Consider the following 26455-nt stretch of genomic DNA (forward strand, 5'->3'; position numbering starts at 1 on the left):
AAGCAACCGCTACCCCAAAACAAAACACATGCAACACATAGCTCACAAAGTCAGTGTGCCAAACAGTCACAGCCCTTAAGGCTAAACAACACACCTGATACACTTGTAATAGGTGACTCTATTGTCAGGCACACTGACATCCCGCTCACCTGGCTGAACAAGGAGAGGGTCACGGTGAGCTGCCTGTTGGGCGCTAGGATCCGCCACATAACACAAGCACTCAGGTCACTCCAAGGCAAGTACAAATATGACTCAGTCATTGTCCATGCTGGTGTGAATGACCTGAGACGTACCTCCCTGGACTACATGAAAAGAGACATAGAGGAGCTCTCTGAGCATGTAGCCCAGGCCCGTATGACCCTGACCTTGAGTAGCATCTTACCCTCACCAAGAATGATGCCACAATATGAAGACAAGATGATCAATTTCAACAATTGGCTTAAGTATTGGTGTCATTCAAAGGGATCAATGCCTGTCAGCCTGGGATGACATGCTCGACAAGCCACGATGCTTCGCTAGGGACGGCTTGCACCTGTCACCCCTGGGCTTTCGGATATTGGCAAAGGCTCTTGCCACCCCCTTAGTGCCTTTTTTAGGCAAGACTCAAAAGACAAACCCACCTCCATAGGTATCACAAGGGATAAGAAACTAAGAGTAATGCTACTCAACGCCAGAAGTCTAAACCTCAAGATGCATGCACTTGAAACTCTCCTTAGCATGGAGAACATCGATATCTGTGCAGTAACAGAAACCTGGTTCAAGGCTCCCGAGAGCACTCCAGTACTACCAGGTTATACCTCATACCATGCTTTTCGACCCCAAAACTTGGACCGAACCACAAAAGGAGGGGGACTATCAATATTCGTCAAAGATACCCACACCTCCAGGTTGGTGGCACAGCACGAAGCATCAGAGACTATCCATGTGCAACTAACAGTGGGTAAAACTGCCTTCCAGTTTATAGCCTGCTACAGACCACCCATCCAAACCCAGGAACTCCACTCGGCTTTCCTGAGAACACTGGAGAATATGAAGGTCTCTCCAAACACCATTATATTGGGTGACTTCAACTACCCAAACATAGACTGGGAGCATCACTCTAGCTCCAACACCCTAGCCCAAAGGTTCCTAGAATTTATAAACTCAAATGCTATGGAACAACTCGTTACCACTCCCACAAGAGGGGAAAACATACTGGACCTGATCATCACCAACATGGGGGCTCTATGCTCCAGACCAGAAGTGTATCCCTCACTGGTAAGATCAGACCATAAACTAATCTCACTGGATATTCACTTCCCGACCCCACCCCCTGCCCAGAAAACCACAGTGAAAAACTTCTCTAAAGCAAATTTCACACTCTTTAAAACTGAGGTGGAATCCTTCAAAGCCCCCGGGCCTGTGGAAAATACAGCCCAGACCGCAGAATCAGTTATAAACGCATTCTATGAACAACTTTGGGAATGCATGGCTCATGCAATCCCAAATAAAACCAAGACCCAATCCTCCAAAGGCAGGCGTCCTGTCTGGTGGACCCCAGCCATAAACTATACAATAGAAGGAGGAAGCTACTACATGATAGAGCAAAATCCCAAAAAAGGAAGGCATCTCTAATCAGTATTAGCAAAAAACTATGGGCACTCATAAAATTGTCTAAGGCCAGCTTCGAGAGAAAAATTGCACAGGACATTAAGGATAATCACAAGGCTTTCTTTAGTTATGTTAGGAACCTGGGTGGGAATTCCCAGATATACTCTGAATTAGTCCAAAATGACAAAAAATACACCGAACCCACAGACATTGCCAACATCCTAACTGACAGGTTCAGCGCAAATTCCCCCCCCCCCCCCCCCCCCACCAAAAGGGCAAATATCTATCCCAGCAGAGTGCTGCCCCCCTGACATCTCAGATGCTCAGGTAAGAGCTGCCCTCTCCAAAGCAAAAAACACAGCATCAGTGGGACCAGACGGTGTCCTGGGCTGCATCCTACATGAACTCCAAGAAGAGCTAAACCCAAACAAAAAAATACTGTTCAGTCTCAGCCTTACTACAGGATATGTGCCCAAAGAGTGATGTACAGCAACAGTGGTCCCTCTCCACAAAGGTGGTGCCTCAACGGATCCTGGAAACTATCGCCCCATAAGCCTGACTATCTTGGTCTGCAAAGCTATGGAGAGGATCATCATGGATCTCATAAATAAAGATATTGGGGACCTACAGACACTGGATCCTACCCAGTTCGGCTTTGTTAAGGGCAGATCTTGCCTCTTAAACCTGGTTGATTTCTTTGAAACAGTCACCAAGGCCATTGACGAGGGAAAGGTGGACCACACAGCCTACCTGGACCTCGCAAAAGCCTTCAATACAATACCCCACTCGGGCATTATAGATAAGCTCACCAGCTTAAATATAAACCCCTATGTCACGATGTGTTGCAAACTGGCTCAAGGACAGAACCCACATGGTTAGAATTGCTGGAGCCATGTCAGACTCCAAACTAGTTACATGTGGCATCCCACAAGGCTCAGTCCTTGGACCTCTCTTGTTCGGTATATATTTCTCGAAGGTACAGGCCAACACGGAAGGACTGTGGCTGACCAAGTTCGCAGATGACTGCAAATTAGGCGCCATAATCTACCCTCCAGCCGACACAAGCATCCTACAAAAGGGCCTCATAGAAACAGACAACTGGTGCCAGAGCCATGGCCTCAAGCTAAACGCCAAAAAGTGTATAGTCATCCCCTTTGGCAAAAACAAAGTGCCCACAAATTACCACATAGGTGGTAATCCATTAAGTACGGAAGAAGTAATTAGGGACCTGGGGACCCAAGTTGATAGCAATCTCGCATTTGAAAACCAAGTGGCCAAAGTGGTTAGAAAAACATTTTATATAGCCCACCTAATCATGAAGGGATTCACATCTAGATCAGGGGAGGTCATTGTGCCTCTTTACTCATCCGTCATCAGGCCCATAATTGAGTACAATGCCCCTTTTGGCATGTATCTTGCCAGACACCTGCAGCAACTGGAAAGACCCCAAAAGTACCTCACCAAGAGGTTCAAAGGGCTCAAACAGGTGCCATATGCTGCCCGGTTAAAGAAACTCCAGCTCTACTCAGTGGCATACCGCCTGCTCAGAGGCGATCTGTGCCTGACGTATAAAGCCATGTCCAACCCTGAATTAATGGACATGCTGCACCTCAGAAAATCCAAATCCCATCGAGCTACGCGCTCGAGAGACTTGAACCTCAGCACTGAAATAAATAGGACATGCTGGAGGGACAGATTCATAACCCATAGGCTCCCTTCACTCTGGAATAAAATCCCAGTCCAGGTTAGGCAGAGTCCCTCATTGACTCTCTTCAAGAGGAATCTTGATGAGTGGATGGGAGATCGTAGGTTTACCCCGGGTATCACTTATGTGTCACTGTTAGACAGAGGCACAGTATACTAACCTCGAAAAAGGGCATAGCAAAATTCATTTAAAATGGGTGGCAAAAGCCAAACACACTCTGGCTAGGCTTATAAATGCCCTAGGGCAGATAGCCTAGTATGAACCTATATGATAACGACTGTAGTGCTTGAGTGGATTTTGTATTATGCATTAAGCACAGAAATGAACAGAGTGAATCAACTTGGGATGCATCCATTTCTGGTTTGTATGTTACCATGTCAGGCATGTAAATTTCATGAACTTGTTAAAAAAAAAAAAAAAAACAAAAAAAAAAAAACTCTGGACTTTCTGAATGCATTTGATTTGTGATATACTGTGATTGCAAATCCTCAAAACTAAAACTAAACTTGTAATTGTTTTCTCAGAATAAGACTCCTAAAATGTTATTTATGATGGGAACATGTTCTGAAACATTAATTTGTTTAAAAGTCAAGATTACATGATTGCAGAATAGTGACTTCTCAGTGTTTTGGAATATCTGATCATAGCTTACTTAAATCAGTCTGTCAAATATAGCATGCAGTTGATCACATGCTTAACTTAGTAAGTTGAGAGGTATAGTTCTCTGATTTTATCTCTGAAATGAAGTTTTTGTTTGATCTTAACTTTAAATATTTAGACAGATTCAGGATACTCTGAGCACCCGGGATCGTGAGCTGGCTAGTCTGCGCCGCCAACTTGATTCTGCTCATCAGGAGCTTAACGAAGTGGGACGGACAAGAGATATTTCCCTTAGGGAAAATAGGAGGCTACAAGATGATCTTGCTACTATGACAAGAGAGAACCAGGTATGAGTGCTATTCTAAAAATACTTCTGTATTATGTATTTCATTTACCCTGCTTCAGTTTTTACATTTTTTACGTTTGGATTACTCATTATAGATAATGTAGCTGTCTTGCATAACAGTCTTCTTAGATTCAAGGGCAAAGGTGTGGTGTGCATTTAGCTTCTTCTTCTGACTTTTTCCCGGTTAGGGGTCACCACAGCGGATCACCTGTCCGATCATGATTGGCAGTGGAGTTTTACCATGTCGAGTTGCCAGCCCGGCACCCAACCTTCCACAGAAGGCACACACTCACACCTAGGGCCAATTTAGAGTGTCCAATCCAACTATATCATGTCTTTGGGATGTGGGAGGAAACCGTAGCACCTGGAGGAAACCCACGCGACCACAGGGAGGACATGCAGACTCAGCACAGAAGGCACCCCAGCCAAGAATCGAACCGGAGAACCTCTTTTTGTGAGGTGGCAATGCTAACCGCGGCACCACTTAGAAACCATAAAAGTTAGACTGCTGATTTTTTTTATTTATTTATTTTTTTGCCATAACAGTTTACTCTTGGAAAACGTTTGATTGTGATAGTGTCAGTATTTATTTAGATTTTTTGAAAAGTACAAATTTGTGTGTCAGTTTATCAAAGCAGTGAGACTATTATATTCAAAGTCTTCAACAAATAGCTGTTTTTATAACTGAAATTAACTCTAATCCAGTCAGTGTTAACTGGGAACTTGTCCATTATCCTCTTAACTGTTTAATTTATCTCAAACTTTTTTCAGTTATTCCTTGAAGCTTCTACAGTCAGTTTTTTTTTAATATTTACATTAATACAACATAAATTAAAGCCTTTCCCAACAATGTACATTTGACTGTTCATGTCCTAGCACAGACGTTATAGTTATTGTAGAAAACATAATTTTGCTTGTGTTTCTAACTGTAAACTAAAGTTAAATTAAATTGCAGATGCCTCCATTAGATGTATTAAATCATCTGTTATATTGATTGTTTTCCTAAAATGTTTCCCACCTCAAATTTTTATTGTGACAGACACATCTAGCTTTCATAATATACAGAGAAATAACTAACAGAATTTGGTGGTACCCAAAATCCAGTAGACTAGAATATTCATAACTTGTAGCAGCTAAGCAAAATGAAGGCTTAAAATTTCCTCTGTTTAGTATCTTATTTCAAGTACCATCCAAAAAAATGTCAGACTCTTGGGTTACAGCTTAATTTAGTTACTAGTATTAATCATGCTGTTCTTCCTTTGTTATCCAAATGTGAGCAATCTTCTGGTTTGTTAGCAATCATACTTAGGAACAGCTACACACTAAACACATTATTTTCTATCCCTAGGGTATATTGTTTTGTGCAGAATGATGCCCATATTTTACACACACTTAAAAAAAAAAGCTTAGCAGTCTCTTCATCTTTGTGACATTTATACCCTGGGCAGCTTCCTCAGTGCATACTATATTGGAACTGAATGAAATGCAAAGTCTAATGATACTTTTTTTAGGGATTTATCTACATTACTGTTGCATCCCTTTCACATTTTGGTCATAAAGCTTTTCAGGCCAAAACTAAACAGCTCTTACTGTTTAATGTCATTTGCTGCTGCACATTCTTTCTGCCCCCTCCCTCGGGGCCCATAAGCTTACTACAGTTGTGGGACTTCACAGATCTTTAATTTTATTCTCTGAAGATGAAGAACCTGTTGCAGCCAATTTGGTAATTAACTGAACTTTGCAAGTCATAATTATGATACTCTTAACTCAGGAAAAGAAGATGGGATAAAGACTGGTGTAAAGCTGTCATATGTTATCTCTGCTACTACTCGTCATTTCTTTAAGAACTTTTTAAAGATTGTGTAATGCATGTGTAGTAAACAAAGGTATCACTGCAAACCAGACATTGACAATTTACTGAGGATTTCCAGACATTGCAGTGTTTTCCCTTCTTTTACTTTGAGTGAATGGAAATGTAATCTGACATGAGACTATAAAAAGTTGTCTCATTAACTGTGCTCCTTAATTGTGTTTTGGGCATAAAATAGCATTTGGAGAAAGAAGTAATGTCACATCAGGATGTCTGCCCCCATGAGGGCATTCAGTTTTAGAATAAATAAATAAAATCAGTAATAAACAGTTCTTTTGCTGGTGGCAAGTTTGGATTGTGTAGAACTTCATGACAAGATTTTTTTTCATTTTATGCCTCTCATTGTCCTTTAATGAATCTTTGTCACGTTTTTCAGAACCTGGCATATGCTGCCTAATCAGATGATGATATTATCTGCTATTTTTATTCAGTAATTCATCATACATAAATGCTGAATGGTAAGATGACAAAACAAAACCACTTTCTGTTAAAGAAGTTTAAAGTTCTACATTTTATAGGATTCTTTCTGAACCTTCTCATCAAAGTCCAATCAAAAGTAATTTTCTAGTGTCTGGCTGTATGCCACAGATGGAGAAAGGTTCTGACTGTGATCCGGTTTACTTTCATGACTGGAGGCTAAAGGAACCAGTGGGCAGAAAGATAGGATTGAACACCCAGTGTCTACTTGCCCATCTTGTGGAGAAGATGGTTGCTGTGACTTAATTGCATTTGCCACCAGTAAAGACATTGCACAAAATCACCAGAAAGACCAGGAAGGAATACTTTATCAGCAAGCATACTGGCTGATGCAAATGGTAGTAGTAGTGCAACCAGATATGGAAGCATCCACAGCTATCGTGGGTCTAGAGTTTCAGTAAGGAGATGCCAATCTTGGATCCTTGTAGGCCAAGGAAAGAAACATCCTTCCTTCATTGTTGTCTAATATAATAGCCTACGTGCTGATTAGCTGTCACCTCAGCCCCTGGAGTGCTATGAGAATGAATGGTCCATTGGAGGAACAGTGGTTGATGGTTATCTGTCGTGTGGAAAAATATTAAAAAAATGAAAAAAGAGGGAATACATTTTCTTTCTCTACTTCTAAGCAAACTTCTCCATTTTGCTTTTCTATCCACTGAGCCACACTGTTTTGATCATAAATTGACTGTATCTGTAGCAGGTTGCACTGCTCCATTATTTGTCCCACCCCTGCCTGCTTGCATACAGCTGTATCTTTAGCAAGTACACATTTAAGCCATTCTAATATTATTGGCAGCCTTGCCTGCATTGTACAACTGTTTTAATAATGGTCCACACAGCCTATCTGGACCTCGCCAAGGCCTTCGACACCATCCCTTACTCTGGAATCATAGATAAACTTACTAAGCTGGGCATTAATCCCTACGTCACTCGATGGGTTACCAACTGGCTTACTTACAGAACCCACACTATAAAAGTAGCTGACTCCAAATCCAACTCCAGACAAGTGGAGTACCTCAGGGTTCAGTCCTGGGACCGCTCTTGTTTGGCATCTACTTCTCTGAAGTACAGGCCAACACTAAGGGACTCTGGCTAACAAAGTTCGCAGATAACTGCAAACTGGGAGCCATTATTGAATCCCCAAACGATGTGGATATTCTACAAAAGGGCCTTGCAGAAACAGATGCTTGGTGCCAGAGCCATGGGCTCAAGCTCAATGCCAAGAAATGTATAGTTATCCCCTTTGGGAAAAAAACATGTACCCATGAATTACCACATAGGTGGCAGTACAATAAACACCGAAAGTGTGATAAGAGACTTAGGGACACAGGTGGACAGTGCTCTCACCATCAATAACCACATCGCCACAACAGTCAGGAAATCCTTCTATGTGGCACACCTCATCACTAAGGGCTTTTCATCCAAAAAAGGAGGTCATTGTCCCACTGTATTCATCCCTCATTAGACCCATTATAGAATACAATGCCCCGTTTGGTATGTGCCTCTCAAGACATCTGCAACAACTGGAAAAGCCGCAAAAATACCTTACTAAATTTCTCACAGGCCTAAAGCAGATGCCCTGTGCTAACTGTCTAAAAAAACTCCACCTATACTTTGTCACATATTGTCTACTCAGAGGCGATCTCTGCTTAACATACAAGGCCATGTCAAACCCAGAGCTGTTGGACATGCTACACTTATAGAAATCCCAATCCCTCAGAAACACACGCTCCAGGGATCTAAACCTTGTCATTACAATGAACAAAATATGCTGGAGCGATAGGTTCCTGACCCAGGGACACCCCAGACTCTGGAATATCTGCCCATACATGTCAAGCAGAGCACCTCTTTGGCCCTCTTCAAAAGGAACCTTGATGATTGGATGGGAGATAGGAAATTCACACCAAATAATCCTGAGTAGACCTGTGTCAGACACCAGTTGAGTCTAACTAGATCCACAAAAGCAGTATTTATTAAGCTCAAAAATGATGACACTTTTCGTTAATCCACAATAATTTAACTTCATCAGATACACACTTCCTTAGAAGCAAGAGTTTAAATAACCCACTTGTCACACCACATGATCTACAACCAAAGATTGTTGGGTGTGGCAGCTAACACTCCTAAAAGGAACCCTTCCCTCTGAAGCACAAAAGGATTGTTAGCTGCCACACCCAACAATCCTTCCCTCTGAAGCGCAAAAGGATTGTTAGCTGCCACACCCAACAATCTTTGGTTGGATGAAGTTAAACTATTGTGGATTAACGAAAAGTGTTTTATCATTTTTGAGCTTAATAAATACTGCTTTTGTGGATCTAGTTGGACTCAACTGGTGTGTGATACAGGTATACTCAGGATTCTTTGGTGTGGATTAGCAGTTTTTCATTTTCAGCAGTTGGTAGATAGGAAATTCACCCCGGGGGTCACGTCAGCCACCCTGCTAGACAGGGGTCCAGGGAAGTAAATATTGTGGGAAGAAATAGCCAAGGAATTGTTATGGCTAGGCTTGTATAGTCCCTAGGGCTAATAGCCTAGTACCAACCTATGAACCTATACTGTCCTTGCTTTGCATCTGCACTGTCAAATATTTTAGTGTGCTTTATCATACTATGCTGTTTATTACTTTGTTGTCATTTTGCTTTTACCTTACCAAAACTACACTACTTGTTATAGTCCTGCCTTGTGTGTTTTTGCTGTATAAAATGAAATGCTTTACTTTAAAGGTATTCATGACCTTTAAAAACACATACGCGCACACACACACACTTGTACTACTATCGAAATTTGGTACCAGTATAATTGTAACACTCTCTCTGCACCAGAGTTTAATTTACGTTACTTGCTCAGACCCTGTGATGAGGAAAGGGGCCTCTCTGGAGGCATTGTATTCATATTTATCCAGAATCCTGTAATCTTGAAGCAAATCCAACAAGTTAATGACCCTGAACTCCCTGACATCTTTGTAGACAATAGACAGTCATTGTCAACTGCAGTACCGCATTCATTATCATCCACTGCCTTAGGCATCTACCTCAACAAAATAGAGTCCCTATCTGTTGAACTTATACTTAGACTTTTTTTTTTTTTTTTTTACTTAACTGTTGAGCATTCACCACAGACAACAAGTATATGCAGTGGTTCTTTTGTTCTTTAATTAGTCGGTTCATGGTCTTCTTGACCTGTTCCTCAGTAGTATAATATGCTTTATTATTGTTGCAGTACTAATCCTGGAGTCTTCCTGCCATGCAGAAGCCCGTGACTAGCCCTATACCCAGAGTATTTACATCATCCTTGGCTGACAGACATCAGAGGGCTGAGATCTGGGCGTTGGGGTACAAGACAGACATCCATCAGCACCATCTTCAGTTCTACTTAGCCTTGTAGTCCGAAGCACTACTCCATGTTTGAGTTCTCTCCAGTCAGATAAGTACCCTGTTGGAGAAGTTTCCTTCAGTTTAATGTCTGCAATAGTAAATAATTTAAGTGTAGGAAGCAAATTCCACATAAGGATTTTCATTTGTATTGTTTATTTTGCTTGGGACCTGAGCACAACATTTCTAGTTATCAGTATTATGCTAAGTTTTGTTCTAAAACATTGAAAAGTAGGGTTGAAGTCCTTGCAGCTCACATTGAGTCTTATGACCTGACACCTGCCTCATCCTTTTCCTTAGTGTTAGGTAGCTCCCTTCCTAAGAAACATAAAGATAAGCTGAAGGAGAAGGGTATTCATGACATTGGAGAGTTTTTTGCATCCACGGCCAGGTCTTCCACTGACAACTCAGTTGTGGTGCCTTTGCATCCCCTTGTTTTGACTATGAATAGGTTTGAGCCCTGTGACATGACACTTCAGGAGGCCACCATGGCTGCAGGCCACACCACAACAACAAGTACCACACTGGCAGTGGTCTGGTTCAAGGCTGCTGTGAAGTCCTTGGCTTCCGATGCTCAAGTGTTGGTAACTGAGGGAGAGGGCATTGTTCCCTTGGTAGTCATATTCCAGGAAATCCCAAAGAATCTGATAGAGGTCATGGCTATCTATCTGCATCCTGTGGCTTTGATTCCAAAACACTGGACACCCAAACCAAGAGGACCGCTAGGTTTGCCCCAACTCATGCTGCCTCAGCCTTCAGCCTCCTATACCCAAACTGGTGCACACCTAGTTAAGCTGGCCCAGGATTTCATGAATTTAATAAAGTCCAGGGTGCCCAGCCATCCACAAGTGCTTGTTCCAGGAGCTCTTCTGAGTAATAGAAAGAGAGGTCTCTCCTTAGTAGTATTTAGAATCTGAAGATGGGGAAGAACGGGCTTATGCAGAAAACATATCCCTCATCATTCACACCCTTGAATCAGATTTAGATGATTCCCCCCAGACTTTTCTATGGGGAAAGGTCTGCACACAATGAGGGGGCATTCAACTGGGAGAACTAGGCCCACACTCATTATAGGAGCTTCTTGAGCCTGCTGTCTCCCAGGCACTTAGCCTTCCACCCGTGCAAGTGGTCCTGGAGGATGTCTTTGAGGACATCTGTGTGCAACATGATTACCTTCCTCCCTCTCCTAGGAAGTAATACAGCTTCTATGAACACTTTAGACCCATAAGAACTCACATGCAGATACCTCTGTGGTGTCTATAGAATCTGTCAAGGGAGTCCTCAAGGGTGCTGCCAGACATCCTTTACCAAATGACAGTGAAAGCAGAATGTTTACTAGCTTTGGTAAAAAGACTTGTACATCAGCTACCCTGGTTATGAGGGCTCTTAACTGCCAATTCCATATGTTAAAATACATAATGTCTTTACAGGAAAAGATCACTGCTAAGGCAGAGAGGATGTCGGACAAAAGTCTGCAGATGGCGGCATATAGGAGAATTAAGAATGGAAGAATAGAATAAGGCAACAGCCCAAGCTATGGTAGTTGAACTTTCTGCGAAGCAATAAACGGAATTGTCCTCAGTAGTGGTTTAAAAGGCATCTTTATTGGAGTAAAATCATCTGGCAGTTAAGCTCTGTTGAAAAAGTGAACTTCTTAAACAGAGCTTAACTGCCAGGTGATTTTACTCCAGTAAAGATGCCTTTTAAACCATTACGGAGGACAGCTATGGTACTGCTTTGTGGAAAGCTTGGGCTGTTATTTTGTACTGCTGTTCCATTCTTAAACTAGATAAGAAAGGGAAACAAATTAAAACAGTTAAAGAATTTTGTCTCCTATATCAGATATGACAGGATTTATCTCTCTAAGTTCCAGCCACTGCCTCAAGGAAAGAAAAAAATGAGGCTTCCACTAGATAAAAGACCAAAACAGAGCAGAAAGTGGCAAGCTGCTCAGCTTACTAGACCTGATGGATCCAAGGACCTAGTGCACCCCAGAGAGCAGCTGGGATTGTCCACAGCACCTCTTCTCCCTACAAAAAAAAAATTCCCCGTGCAGGGAAAATATCTTCCTACATGTAACCATGGAAAGTCATCACCAAGTACCAGCGGGTCTTAAATATCCTAGAAAGAGACTAATTAATGGAGTTTGGAGGACCCCCCCCCTTTTTTTAGGAATGCCAAGGCTCCCAAAAGGCCAAGAGGGACAACTTCTCCGAACTGTAACAAAGCTTCTACAACAAGAGTCTATTCAACCAGTCCCCACAGGAAATAGGACACAGAGTTTTACACAAGATTATTCCTGTTCTCAAGAAATGTTGGCACCTGGAGACTAATTTTAGACTTGGCAAAGTTGACAAGTTTCTTCACATATCAAAGTTCAAAATACTAACCTTGCAAAAACTACTGCTCATTATTTTCCAGGGAGCCTGTATTGTAACCCTAGATCTGAAGGATGGCCACCTTCACATTTCCATAGCCAAGGAACACATGGAATATCTGATCTGAAGTAGGGACTTCATTTGTCAGCAACCTTTGGGTCTTGGATCCGACTTCGGATCCGAGCCGGCAACTTATTTTACAGCTTATGGATCCGAGCTCCTAGCTCCTCCCCTCACCCATAATCCCCTGCCAACCCTGATTGACCTCGGATCTAGTTTGCCACTCTTAGTAGAGACAGCTGGATTTTGAGCTCCTGGTGATTTACCAGATAAGTGGTTAAAATCTCGTAAAATTAGAGAGTTTTTCTAAGTTTACTAAACAGTGTGTGGGATTTAGGTTTCCCTTTTGATATTTTCTTAATTTTTAGTGTAATCCCTCCCCTCACTGGTTCGTAGAGTGTGTGTGTGTTGCTTGTGTTTTTGGGGCCTAGTGTGATTGTGTAGCTTACGTTAGTTTTTTGTTATCATGTCAGAGGCCCCAAAACCCATTTTTTCCAAATGCACCGAGTGTGGCCATAAGCTTTCACCGGCAGATGGCCACACTCAGTGCCTTGGGGTTGAACACCTGTTCTCTGGGTGTGCCATTTGGGCGGCGTTCAACCCCAGGGCACTGAAAGAACGGAGGTCGAAGCTGATCCTGGTGGGACTTTTGCCCCCGGATTCGGCTTCGGCCTCCGCCGCTCCCGTGGCACCTCCTCAGCCTTCGGTAGTGGCCACTCCTGCCCCCCTTCCCCCGGCCGAGATTCAAACTCCCACTAAGGTGCTGGAGGACAGGGAGGCCAGGAGGGAGAAAAGGAAGGAGAAGCACCACAAGCGGCGGGCCGAGGCCTCCGCTTTGGCCCCCCCCCCAGCTAAGCGGGCTTCTCCCTCCACGGCTTCCAGGTCCCCTCCTCCTCGGATCCGATCCCCTTGCTTTTCCCCGGGACCCGAGAGGAGGAGCCCCGATCTCCGTCGAGGTCATCGAGGCGGCATTCCCGGTCCGCCTCGGTGGCCTTGTCAATATCTACTTATAGTCTTTCTGATGCAGACTTGGACTGGATGATGAGTAGGTTCATCTAGGCCCAGCTGCAGATGGGAGTGCTCTTGCCCCCCCCCTTTGGGGGGGGGGGGGAGCTCGACACCTTTTTTTGCCCCGATAGCTCCTTCTCCGACCCGCTTCCCAGGTTCGGAGCGCTCGGAGCCTGGCAACATTGGAACCGGTGGTGGGTCGGCGCCGACAGTACTGGTTACTTCGGATCCGACCCTGCCCTCGAGTCTGTCGGATCCGACCTCTCAGAGCCGTGGGCCGAGCTTCGGATCCGAGAGATTGTGTGCCTTCGGCTCCATCCAGGTCGGAGCACACGGGTCCTTCGGATCTGGTGGCCTCTGCGCCGGTTCCGATCCCTTCATCGGATCCGAGTGGGAGCCGGCTTTTGGATCCCAGGGAGATCGGCTCCCCCTCGGCCTTCGATATAGTGGAGAGGGCTCTGTTAAGAGCATCCGGACCCCCGGTCCTTGCATCGGCTCCACCCTGCACTCCCTCTCTGCTGAGTCAGGCTTCCATCACCCGGCCACAGGGACAGCTCGTAAGCATAAGTGTAAGAGGAGACACGTGGACTCCCCCGAGTCCTTAACAGAGGACACGGACTTGGATGAAGGGGAAGGCTCCCCGAGGTCACCCCCCGAGGATGTCTCCTTTGGAGACATCATGAAAATGCAAAGGATAAGGGGGGGGTCTGCCCCCAAGGCTTCCTCCGACGAGTCCGTGTTCCTGGAGGCATTCGAAGCAGGCCCGTCTACCTCTTGGGTGTCCCCTCCGGCAGACCCCCTGGTGGACCTTATCACCACCAGGGCGTGGAAGGAGCCGGACACTGGAGCCAGTCCCCAAATGCCCGGATAGAATTTTGAGTCCCCCTGCAGACCGGTCCCATTGGAGCAAGCGTCCCCCCGTAGATGCCATGTTGATGGCGGCAGCCACGAAGAGGGAATTAGCTCAGGAGAGCCCCTCTGTCCATCCACCGAGCAAGGAGTCCCGCTCGATGGATTGCCTCGGGAAGCGGGTATTTAGTTCAGCGACCTTCTCAGTAAGGTCCCTGAACTACATGGCACATGTCCTCAGGATGCAGCGAGATCTTATCAAAAAATATGCTGCTTCCCCCCCCAGAGTCCATGTCGGCAGAGGACAAGCAGTTGTACTCCACTCGTATGGCCACTCTAAGATCAGTTTCAAATACCTCTATGCGGCTTTTGTCCCACGCCACAGAGGGAGCCGCTAGAGCCAGCGGAGCGGGTCTAGTCATGAGACGTCAGGCCTGGCTCCAACATTGTGACTTCGTGGAGTCCTTTAAGGCGTCCTTTGCGAATGCCCTCTTTGATGGTTCTGCCTTATTTGGCAAGACCGTTCGCGAGACACTTGTCCAGAGTGAAAAGGACGGGAAAACGTTGTCTGCCGTCGAAGTCCGCTTCTCTGCTCCCCAGAGGTCCTTCTCCAAGAACCAAAAGGGACAGAAGAAGATGTGGTTCTGGAAATCGCAACATTCCCATCCTGCTCAGGACAACCAGTCCTTCTGTGGCAGAGGAGGACAGGGAGGACGCCGCCCTAGAGGCAGAGGGGCCCCGAGAAATTTTGGGTCCAGAGAAACTTTCTCTGATCGGCTCATGCAGCAGCCCTGAGGGGTTCCCCGACTGCTCCACTCTGGAGGCAGTCGGGGGGGTGCTTCTCAAAGCACCTGGCGGCTTGGCAGTCCATTACGTCAGATCGCTGGGTGCTTCGTATCATATCCAGAGGTTACAAAATCCCACTGCACCATGTCCCCAGACTCAAAATCCTCCCTGATGTACCACCCGATCAGAGGGAGGCGGCAGCTGCAGAAATTCAGCAGCTGCTAGAAAAAAGAGCCATCCAGCCCGTCCCCCCCAGATCAACTCTGATTAGGGTTTTACTCCAGGTTCTTTCTGGTGCCAAAAAAGACGGGGGACTTGAGACCGATTCTCGACCTTTCACTCTTGAACCTGTCAGTAACCAAAGAAAAATTTCTGGATGGTCACCCTTCAATCCATTCTCCCCCTCTTGCGGGAGAGCGACTGGATGTGCTCAATAGACCTCAAGGATGCGTACTACCACATTTTAATGGACAGACGATCCAGGAGGTTTCTCCGCTTCCGGCTGGGAGCCAGTCACTATCAGTTCAGGGTCCTTGCCTTTGGTCTCACCACAGCCCCCAGGGTGTTTACCAAAGTATTAGCAGTGATAGCGGCCCACCTGAGACTCCAGGGAATGCAGGTCTTCCCGTACCTGGACGACTGGCTCCTGTCCGCCCCAACAAGGCATCTACTCTGCGGAGCCAGGAATCACCTTCTCAAGCTAGCTCCCCATCTAGGCATTACGATCAACCTGGACAAATTCTCCCTTGCTCCAACACAAGTGATAGATTTCATAGGGGCCAAACTAGATACGAGAAGTCTGTGAGCATTCCTAACTTCGGAGCGACTTCAAAACCTGAGACTTCATGTGCGGGCCATCCTCCAATTAAAAGCCCCACCGGCAGAATTGGTCCTGAGGGCACTAGGGGCTCCATGGCAGCAGCAATAACTCTTCTTCCATACTCTCGTCTGAATATGAGGGTGCTACAGTTGGACCCTTTTAGTCCAATGGTCCTTTCAGTCTCTCCCCCTCAACCATCCTATCTCACTCAGCAGGGCTTGCAGGAAGGCCCTCTTATGGTGGCTCCAGTCCCCGGACCTTCATACGGGATGACCCTTCTGCACGCCGCCACCCTTCGCCACGGTGACCACGGACGCCTCTCGCCTCGGGTGGGGGGGCATTGCTCAGGCAGAACGGTCCAAGGCACGTGGAACGACAGAGACCTCCTTGCATATCAACTTTCTGGAGATGAGGGCGGTGTTGTTGGTGTTGCAAGCACTTCAGAACCTTCTCCCCATAGGAACTATTGCGATACAGATGGACAACATGTCAGTTGTCTGGTACATCAACAAACCGGGGGGAACCAGGTCCTACCCTCTCTGTCGAGAGGCCATGAGGGTGTGGGAATGGGCGATCTCCACCAACCGCTTCCTTATCACAATGCACATTCTGGCGGACAAGCTCAGCCACACTATTCTTTCCCCTTACGAGTGGTGTCTCAATTCTCAGGTAGCGAAGCAGATTTTTGCCGAATGTGGGCAACCCTGCTGCAATCTTTTTGCCACTCCCTCAAACACGAAATGCTCCAGCTTCTTCGCTCTGATTCCCCCCGTCGGGGAAGCCTCGAGAGACGCTCTAGTGCATGCTTGGCCTCCCGGTCTACTTTATGCCTATCCTCCTCTACCCCTGATGCTGAAACTGATACAGAAAGCCTCTCAGTTGGGGAGCAGAATGATCCTCATTGCCCCATTCTGGCCTCGTCAAACTTGGTTCCCTTACCTGTGGTCTCATCTGGTGAATCCTCCCTGGATTCTGGATCCCATTCCAGATCTAATATCTCATCCCTTAGGCCTACCGACCCCGAATCTGGACAACCTGAAGCTGACAGCTTGGCTGCTCCAGTTCCACTCTTAGTCAGGACTCCCGGCATCTCCTCACCAGTTAAAGCCATTCTGGTGGCAGCACATAAACCTTCCACTAGAAGAGTCTATCGCAGTAAATGGAAGCGTTTTTCCATCTGGGCGGAACACCATAACATAGATCCCTTCACGGCTTCGTTGCCGTCCATCTTGGATTTCCTCACCAGACTCTTTCAACGGGGAGCTAGCTGTTCTACGGTCAGGGTTCAATTGGCAGCCATTTCTCATTACCATGTGGGACACGAGTCAGGTCCCTTGATGACTGCGAGATTATGTAAAACCTTCCTCAAGGGTACCTTCCTGCTCAGGCTTCCTGGCAAGGAAGCTGTACCCCCTTGGGATCTATCATTAGTCCTACAAGCCTTGACTGCCCCGCCCTTTGAACCAACTGCCTCGGTCGAACTTAAATATCTTTCCTGGAAAACAGCGTTCCTTGTCGCCATCACTTCAGCGAAAAGAGTTTCCGAGCTTCAGGCCCTTTGTGCGAAACCTCCCTACTTGATTTTTCATCAGGATAGAGTGTACCTCAGGACCAATCCCTCCTTTCTTCCTAAGGTGGCCTCAGAAACCAATATCAATCAGTCCATTAACCTGACAGTTTTCTTCCCTAAGTACCAGAACAAAGGAGAATACAAGCTGCATTCTTTAGACGTGCACAGACAACTGTGCTTCTACATTCATAGGACTGCTGGTCACAGACAATCCGATCAGTTGTTCATTTCCTTTGCCAAATTCAATCTGGGTAAAGCTATTTCTAAGGTCACCTTACCACGATGGATTTCACAGTGTATTCTTCTGGCCTATGAAACTTCGGGGAGGCCTGCACCTCAGGGAGTACGGGCGCATTCTACTCGCTCCATATCTACTTCTGCTGCCTTTAGATCTAGAGTATCTTTGGATGATATTTGCTCTGCAGCCACTTGGGCCTTTTCTCATACCGTTATCAGCCATTATAAGCTGGATGTTATTTCCAGAGGGAGAGCATCCATTGGCTCCGCAGTGCTCCGGAACATCCTTCCATGATGGCCTCCCAAGATTCAGGTAGCTGGGGACTCTGTCCCAAAGTTTGCTGACAAATGAAGTCCCTACTTCAGATTAAGAAGTTATGTACTCACCATAACGTTCCATCTGAGTAGGTGACTTCATTTATCTGCAACCACCCCCCCTCCTTCCCCCTGGCCTTCAGAAGTCTATTCTTGAATGTCCTTTCTTGGTCCCTTTCAAAACACTGTTGGTCTGAGACTTGGTATAAGGGTAAACTTGATCTGAGGTCAATCAGGGTTGGCAGGGGATTATGGGTGAGGGGAGAAGCTAGGAGCTCGGATCCATAAGCTGTAAAATAAGTTGCCGGCTCGGATCCTAAGTCGGATCCAAGACCCAACGGTTGCAGACAAATGAAGTCCCCTACTCAGATGGAACGTTATGGTGAGTACATAACTTCTTATTTTCTGGCAGGAGGATTACACTCCCCTACATGTGTATTACCATTTGGCTTGTCTACTATTCACCAAATGCCCAGCACTTGTTATACCCCATTGCAGAAATCTGAGTTCACAGTTACCGTTACCTGGACAGCTGCCCGATCCAGGAGAAATACATCCTGGAACTTCCGATAGCTTTTCAAATCACCATGGATTACTTCCAATAGGTAGGCCTCACCCTGAACCTCTGAAGTCACTATTACAGCCACATAGAAGAATTCTCTTTCTTAGCAGGACAAGGTCTCTTGCTTGTTGAACCTAATGAAAAAAAAAACATAAGGAGATGCATAAGGAATTTGGGGGTGCATGGCATCTTGCATTTTAATGTTACTCCTTGCAAAGCTGCACATGAGGAAACTCCAGTGGTTCCTAAAACACATGAGAACAACATTTATAACCTTTAGAAACCCTGGATCCCCTTCTTCCCTGCCTGAAAAAGGAATTGATGTGTGCAAAAAAAGCATTTTTATAGAACCCAGTATCAACCTTCTGTCTACCAGAGGTAGACAAAACTATCACCTCAGACACCTCAGTCTTAGCCTGGTGAACAGATGAAGATGCAGGTAATTTGGACACCAAAATAAAGGAAACTACACATAAACCAAAAATAAATGTTTTGTTTCTCGGACCATGGCCATTCTAGATCCCAAAGAATAAATTCTGATGAGAGAGAGGGGTCTTCTCGGACCTCACCCACCAATGGCTATATCACTTGGCTCCTCTGAACAGACAGCTACAAAGCTTCTGCTACAGAACTCATCAGACAGGATGATGAAGAGCAGAACCCATCTCCTTCAAATGGACAGAACTCTTCCTGTATTCCTTCCCGCCATTACTCCTAATCCTCAGGGTACCGCTGGAACTCAGGTCAGACAGGGTGAGCATGACACTTATAGCTCCCTTCTGGCCAAGACAACACTGATTTTCTCTTCTGTTGACCCTCAGAGAGTGGAGAATACTATACTCTCTCCCTGGTAGTAGATCTACTCACCCAACACAAGGGTCTGTCATTCATCCACACTTGAGCATATTCAAACTGACATCCTAGATAATTGGATTTTGACAGTAAATGATGCATCTTATTCTACTGAAGTGTTATCTGTATTGAGAGGGACAAGAAAACCAACTACCAGAAAATCATATTTTATCAAAGTGAAGAAGGTTTTCTATTTGGTGCCAGGCCAGTGCTAGCATAAATCAAGTGCCGGACTACCTTTCAGAATTATTCCAGCAGGACCGTTTTTTATTCAAGTATTAAAATACATACATTTGCCATTTCTGCTTACATACCTTGTTTCCGCCTGCCTATACTGACCCCCAGTTTGATATAGTTTCTTAAAGGGTAATACACCTGAGAACACCTAGGAGAAATCCTGTAATCTCTCTGGACCTGAGTTATGTATTGGAAAAGCTTACCCTGACATGTTTTGAGCTAGCTGCCTCAGCCCTTCTAATGCTGCTCACATGGAAGGCCACCCTTCTGATATCCGTTACATCAGCCAGGCAGGTCTCAGACCTTGAAGCCCTGAAATGCAAAGAATCGTTCACTGTATTTCATTAGGATAGAACTATCCTGGGAACTAATCCTTCTTTCACACCGAAAGTAGTGACTGAGTTCTCTTGAAACCAAGCTATATACCTGCCGATGTTCTTCCCTAATTCTCAAAATAAAGCTGAACAAATCCTGCATTTGCTAGATGTATATCAACAGATCAGGTGCTACCTTAGCAGGGCACGGTCTCCAAATAGAAGAGATCAACTTCTGGTGGCCTTTGCAGAAGGATAAGAAGGTAGGCGTGTTTCCAAAATTCCAATTTCAAAATGGATAGTTAATTGAATTACCTTTTGCTATACTCCTCAATGAAAGCAATTACCAACATCTGTGAGGACACATTCCACAAGCCACCGAGAGGCTACCACTGCTTTCCTAAAAGGCATCCCTACTCAGGCCATCTTCGAAGCTGCCACCTGGTTTTATGTCCACAACTTTACCAAATACTACCATTAGGCACTGCATACAGAGTTAGGGCAGGTTTTGCTACTACTGTTTTAGAGAATCTCCTGTCCCGGGGACCTCAGACAGCTAACCACCCAATCTAACTTTGGGAGTCCTCCCAAGGATTAGTAATGCAACAATGTCTGTGAAGAACATAGTACAGTTATGTTACACTTATCATAATTGTAGATGTTTGAGTAGATCAGTGTTGCAGTGCTAACTCCCACCCTCCTTCCGCTCTGTCTGCTTGGACTCCAATGGCTGGTTGTTAGGGTGGGTACCCTAAGCCTATTATCACCCCCTTTCTGTACCCCCTTCCTCTCCTTCTAGTCCACAACCACTCTGTCTCAGGATTTAGAGAACTGGGAGATTTGTGCTGTCCTCAGGTATCGCATTGACTTCCACATCTTAGAAAGACCTGAAGATTATGCTAATGGATGCCTGTCTTATACCCAGATATTCGTCCTTGGATGTCCGTCAGCTGGGGATGATGCAAAGCCTCTGGGAATTTTGGACTGTTATGGGCTTCTGCATGAAGACCTAATGATTAATACTGTAGTACTCCAACAGTTATCTAATCAAACATCTACAATTATTGTAAGTGTAACACAACTGTATGATTGTCTTGCTCGTCCTTGGATGTCCGTCAGCTGGGGATGATGCAAAGCCTCTGGGAATTTTGGACTGTTATGGGCTTCTGCATGAAGACCTAATGATTAATACTGTAGTACTCCAACAGTTATCTAATCAAACATCTACAATTATTGTAAGTGTAACACAACTGTATGATTGTCTTGCTCCACCGCTAAAGTCCGTGATCAGACCTGGCCACCACACACTTTACTTTTCCCCTGAAAACCCAACCAAGACTGCATCTAACCCCATTGTAGTCAAGGATTATTCTAAGGCAAACCTCCTAGATCTCTTGGGCAACCTGAAGAAATTCAAAACTCCCCTTCCTCCAGAGTTCTCATTACAAAAGTAGCTTCCTCTATCACCAACTTCTACACCCACCTTAACTCTTGTATCAAATCTTCTGTCTCAGTCTAGTACAAGTATGGCAAATATAAGAACAAGGCCTTCTGGTGAAACAAATTCTACAGTAAGAGGAAAGAGCTTCTACCATAAAGCAGTAAGCTCAAATAATTAAGTGCATTTAAGTCTGCAGTCAGTTCGGACACAAGATCAAAACTTGTAAAAGCAGTTATGAATCGAACATCACCACTTCCCCCAAAGGTATTTTTGAAGTATTTACAGGGGCGGCTCGTGGCATCGGGCTGCCGGACTGCAGCCCCCTCAAACTAAAAATTAAAAAAGAAAACAAAAAAAAAATTGTTTTAAATTTCGCGGACTTCGCGCATGCACAGTAGTCCCGACTACCATCGGTCTATGCGCATGCTCAAGGCAGTCCGGCAGGACCCATAGAGGGACACAAGGAGATGTCTGTGCACTTTTAAAGTGCACAGACACGCTGGGAGGATATATCGCGTCCGGACTGCAACAGCAGCAGTCAGAACAGTCTCAGGAGGGAGCTTGGGATCTCGTCGGGATGGAGCTTTGCTGAGATCTCGCGGGTCTTTGTGAGTATTGCGCGGGCAGGATATGGTATGGAGAACAGACAGGTAAGTGTATGGTGCATTTTACTTTGTGTTGGTGCTTTTAACTGGATAGAAGTGTGTGTGTGTGTGTGTGTGTGTGTGTGTGTGTGTGTGTGTGTGTGTGTGTGTGAAAATGCCCCAGGTGCTCATGGTGGTGTGGTAGGGAATACCTCCGGCTTGAACCCTGTACCCTGTATGCAGGTGTTAGACTTGAGTTCCCTACCCACCACCATTTGTAAAAAAAATTGCAGATTTTTGCCTCATATTTGATCTGATCTGTTCCTCATAATATCTGTGGTTTGTAAATGTTGCAATGCTTGATATTTGATGGTGTAGTAGTAGCATTGTTGCCTCACAGCTGCAGGTTCTCAGGTTTAATTCTTGGCTGGGGTTCCTTCTTTGTGGGGTCCGTATCTTCTCCCTGTGTTTGTGTGGGTTTGCTTTTGTGTCCTCCCATGTTACAAAGACATGTCTGCATTATTTCTTCCTGGGCCTCTGCTGAAAATTGTTTTTTGTTCCAAGTCAGACTGTCCTGATTAACAAATGTTAAATAAAATTGACAGGCATTTGAATTTCAGACTTCAGGTTTCTGAATGTTTAATTCCTTGCAGATTTGATGGTGCAGTGGTAGTATTGTTGCCTCACAGCTATAGGTTTTCTGGTTTGATTCTTGGTTGGGGTGGCTTCTGTGTGGAGTCTGCATCTCCTCCCTGTGTTTGTGTGGATTTGCTCTGGTGCCCTGCCATTTTACAAAGACGTGTCTGCAGTATTAATCCCTCGTCTCTGCTGAAAATTGTTTTGTTCTGTCCGCAGTAAAATTGACCGGCATTTGAATTTCAGACTTCAGGTTTCTGAATGTTTAATTCCTTGCAGATTTGATGGTGCAGTGGTAGTATTGTTGCCTCACAGCTATAGGTTTTCTGGTTTGATTCTTGGTTGGGGTGGCTTCTGTGTGGAGTCTGCATCTCCTCCCTGTGTTTGTGTGGATTTGCTCTGGTGCCCTGCCATTTTACAAAGACGTGTCTGCAGTATTAATCCCTGCGTCTCTGCTGAAAATTGTTTTTGTTCTGTCCACAGTAAAATTGACCGGCATTTGAATTTCAAACTTCATGTTCTTCAGAATACATAGTAGCACAACCTTTTTTCTAGCAATTTTCTAAGTTTATAAGACGAATATTTTAAATTTGTCCCTATTTTTGGGACTGTATTCCCCCATTATTGGCTTCGTCCAGGTTTTTGTGCTAAGGTTGACAGCTATGGCAAGAACTGAATTCACTGAATATGGACTGTAGAATTGTGCATATTTACTGATAAAGGTGCACTGTAGAATTGTGCATATTTACTGATAATGGTGGACTGTAGAATTGTGCATATTTACTAATAATGGTGGACTGTGGAATTGTGCATATTTACTAATAATGGTGGACTGTAGAATTGTGTATATTTACTAATAATGGTGGACTGTGGAAGTCTGAGTAGACTTTTTTATGATAAATGTTCTCAACTGGGCAGTTTTGCCATTATGGGTGCATATGTTTTGTTTCATTGCTTACTGGAAAAATGTTCAAAACAAATTTAAAACACCCTCTAACAAGTGTACTGTATTGTACAAGGAATATAATTTTAGTACAATGAGGAAGGTGTATCAAAGAGCACATGTATGTTTCATATGCAAGGGGCCTATGATTCGAAAACAGCCCAAAATTAATCTTTATCTGCCACTGACAAAATGTATTTTCTTTGAATGTGGGTTTCAGTGCTGTTTCAATGAATGTGAGTTTCAAGGGCAGAGAAGTTTTAATGCTAAGTTTTCATTGTGAGACTGCATTGCTTTGTTTAACAGATGACTTAATGTTTGTGCTGTAAAATACAAATTAAAACTTTCAAATGAAGTCCAACTCATCATTGAAGTAAAGCAGTATGCACATTAGTGTTTATGGTAAATGGAGTGCAATAGCCAAGTAATGGTTCATTGGAATGGCTGCAGAGGCTCCATTCAACCATTATTTTGTCAGGTGGGAAGGTCAGCAAACTCAGACAGGCCCAGCTGAACTATACCTCTCAACTGTCCAGATTTTCAAAGAATGAATAGATTTTTGCTTCTTATTTTTGGTTTGTTGTTCATAAAATTTGTAGTTTTAATTCCTAAATGATTTGCCAGAAGGCACTAAATAATAAGTTTCAGACTTCATAACCTTCATAAAAATGCATGTTAAAGTAAGAGCCGTTCTATCAACTGTCTCAATTTATACAAGAGCAATTTTTAGTACTGTTTATATGTGCCCCCAATATATTTGGCCTTGTTCAGATTTACTGCATTAACAGGTTGAGAGGTACATGCAAATACATTGTTTTATAGAATTAGGCATAGCCAACCTCTCAACTGTCCCCAATTTTTGGCTCAAAATGTTGCTCTTCCCCCTAATAATCCCTCCGCAAAATAGCAATTTTGGAAGAAAACATGGAGGGTTTACAATTAAGAAATAACTGTAATAATCAAAGTTATAGATTACTTGAAATGCATATTATTTTATTTTGTCAGCTGCTCAAGGTAGCAGTACTAATATTAAAGTGTCCCTTCTTTGACAGGTAGCAGCTGTATTGTGTGTCTATTTTATATTTTTGCATCACATTTTTGGTCCATTTTTCATAAAATTGTGTTTTTTGGCAAATTAGTGACAAATCACTAAAGACTGAAGTTAGAAAATGACAGACATTTGAGTTTCAGATTTTATACCCTTCAGAAAATTCATACTAATGCAAGACCTATTCTATTATCTTTCTACGTTTATTAGAGCAATATTTAAGAATTGTCCTTATTGTTGTGCCTTTGTCCCACTTCTGTGTATGGCTTTGTCCAGATTTCTTGCTCTTGAGGTTGAGAGGTATGACAAATGTGTCAGGGCCATCACAGTCAGCCAGAGAGATTTCAAATTGTGACATGCTTGTTGCACCCCACTCCCCCATGTAGTGACTCTGGATGTGTCCAAGCAAGGCAAGGAGTAGTTGTATCTACCTTGGATGGGGAGGACACACTGCATAAGTACTACAGTGGCTTTTCATCTGTCCTTGATTTTGCAGAATGGTCTGGTTTCTGTCATATTTTTGTACTGTTGATTTATGCTTATTACTCAGATTTATGCTTATTACTCAAAGTGCCTGTTGCTCTGTGTTTAAGTAGCAATGCTTTAATGACCATAAGGTAAGCTTGTCTGACATCGTAAAGCAAGTAAGCTTTAATAAGCATACTCTTAAAGAATTGCCAACATTGAAAGCCTTTCTGTTGTTGCCATGCAGAGAATACTTGACTAGATGATATATAAGCCTTGGGTATTAAAGGACAGGATTCCATTATTTTAAAGCTCATTACACTTGTTGGAGACTTCCAGTCATCTCTACAGACTTTACCCGTAAACTAAACAGAATGCCAATCATGTGTGGTCCATAACCTGTACAGTAATCCTTTAAGCAATGTATCTTGAGCTTGTTTCTTGTTTGATTTTCGTTTTTTACTTTTATCATGTTTTCCCCATGAAACAAGTTGTCAGGCAGCAGGTCTTTTTTGGATAAGAAACATTTTTACAATTGGGGCATCACATAGATTTCTACTTTCAGCATGTTGCTTGGTACTTTAATAAAGCTGAATATATTATAATTAGAACTGCAGTGCAAGGAGAAGTGGTTTGAGTTGAGTGCTTCTGGTTTTTCTTGTACTTGATTTTGACTGGCATTCCAGTAATGTATTTAAAAAGTAATTTATTTTTTCATGCCTCACAACCTTTTGTTTCCATCTAGATATTAAGTAAGCTGTCATGCAGCCAATGCATTGAAATATTTTTATTCTTCTACACTTATTTTTGTCTTGATTGGACTTTCATAATGATGGTTTGCCACCCAGGGCAGCGTATTTAATTAAAGTTATTTTTTTGTGGTTTTGTGCATAGCTCCTCCCCTTTATGGTTGACCACACCCCTTCCCTTTGACCCCACCCATTCAGCGTCTCCTGCAGCCCCCCTGTGATTTGAAGTCACCAGCCGCCACTGAGTATTTAATTATGTTAGGAATTACAAAAGCATCACCCAGCAATGTACAGAGGTGACCTTAAATGACACCAGTTATTCCAACCTATCAGATATAGTCAGCATACTCGCTGATAAATTTAGTCCCAATTTCGTCCCACACTCACCTTCCTGCTCCACCATTATCACTTAGCAGCTGTCTCTCCCTTAAATCATCTTCGATGAAGCCCTCAATGCCCTCTCCAAAATCTAAAACTCAAGCTCCATAGGTCCTGATAACATACAAGGCTGTCTCTTAGTCAGTATCAAATAGTCTTGCAGATTCTCTTGTAAATCTAGTCAGTCTTTCCCTGTTCACTGACTGTATGCCATAGGCATGAAGAGTGGCCATAGTGTTAGCCCTGTACAGTGATGGCTATACT

General features: G+C 44.1%; 1 protein-coding gene across 1 annotated transcript in view; it reads left to right on the forward strand.

The window, feature by feature from the left end:
• The window catches only part of CEP135 (centrosomal protein 135), a 2183066-nt gene that overhangs the window by 1412923 nt on the left and 743688 nt on the right, over positions 1-26455 (forward strand). The window contains 1 exon segment of the mRNA XM_044062480.1: positions 4074-4242. Coding sequence (XP_043918415.1) covers positions 4074-4242 — 169 coding nt within the window.

Source organism: Protopterus annectens, chromosome 2.part1 (genome assembly GCF_019279795.1).
Source record: "Protopterus annectens isolate FY-2018-M chromosome 2.part1, PAN1.0, whole genome shotgun sequence".
Lineage (NCBI taxonomy): Eukaryota > Metazoa > Chordata > Ceratodontiformes > Protopteridae > Protopterus > Protopterus annectens.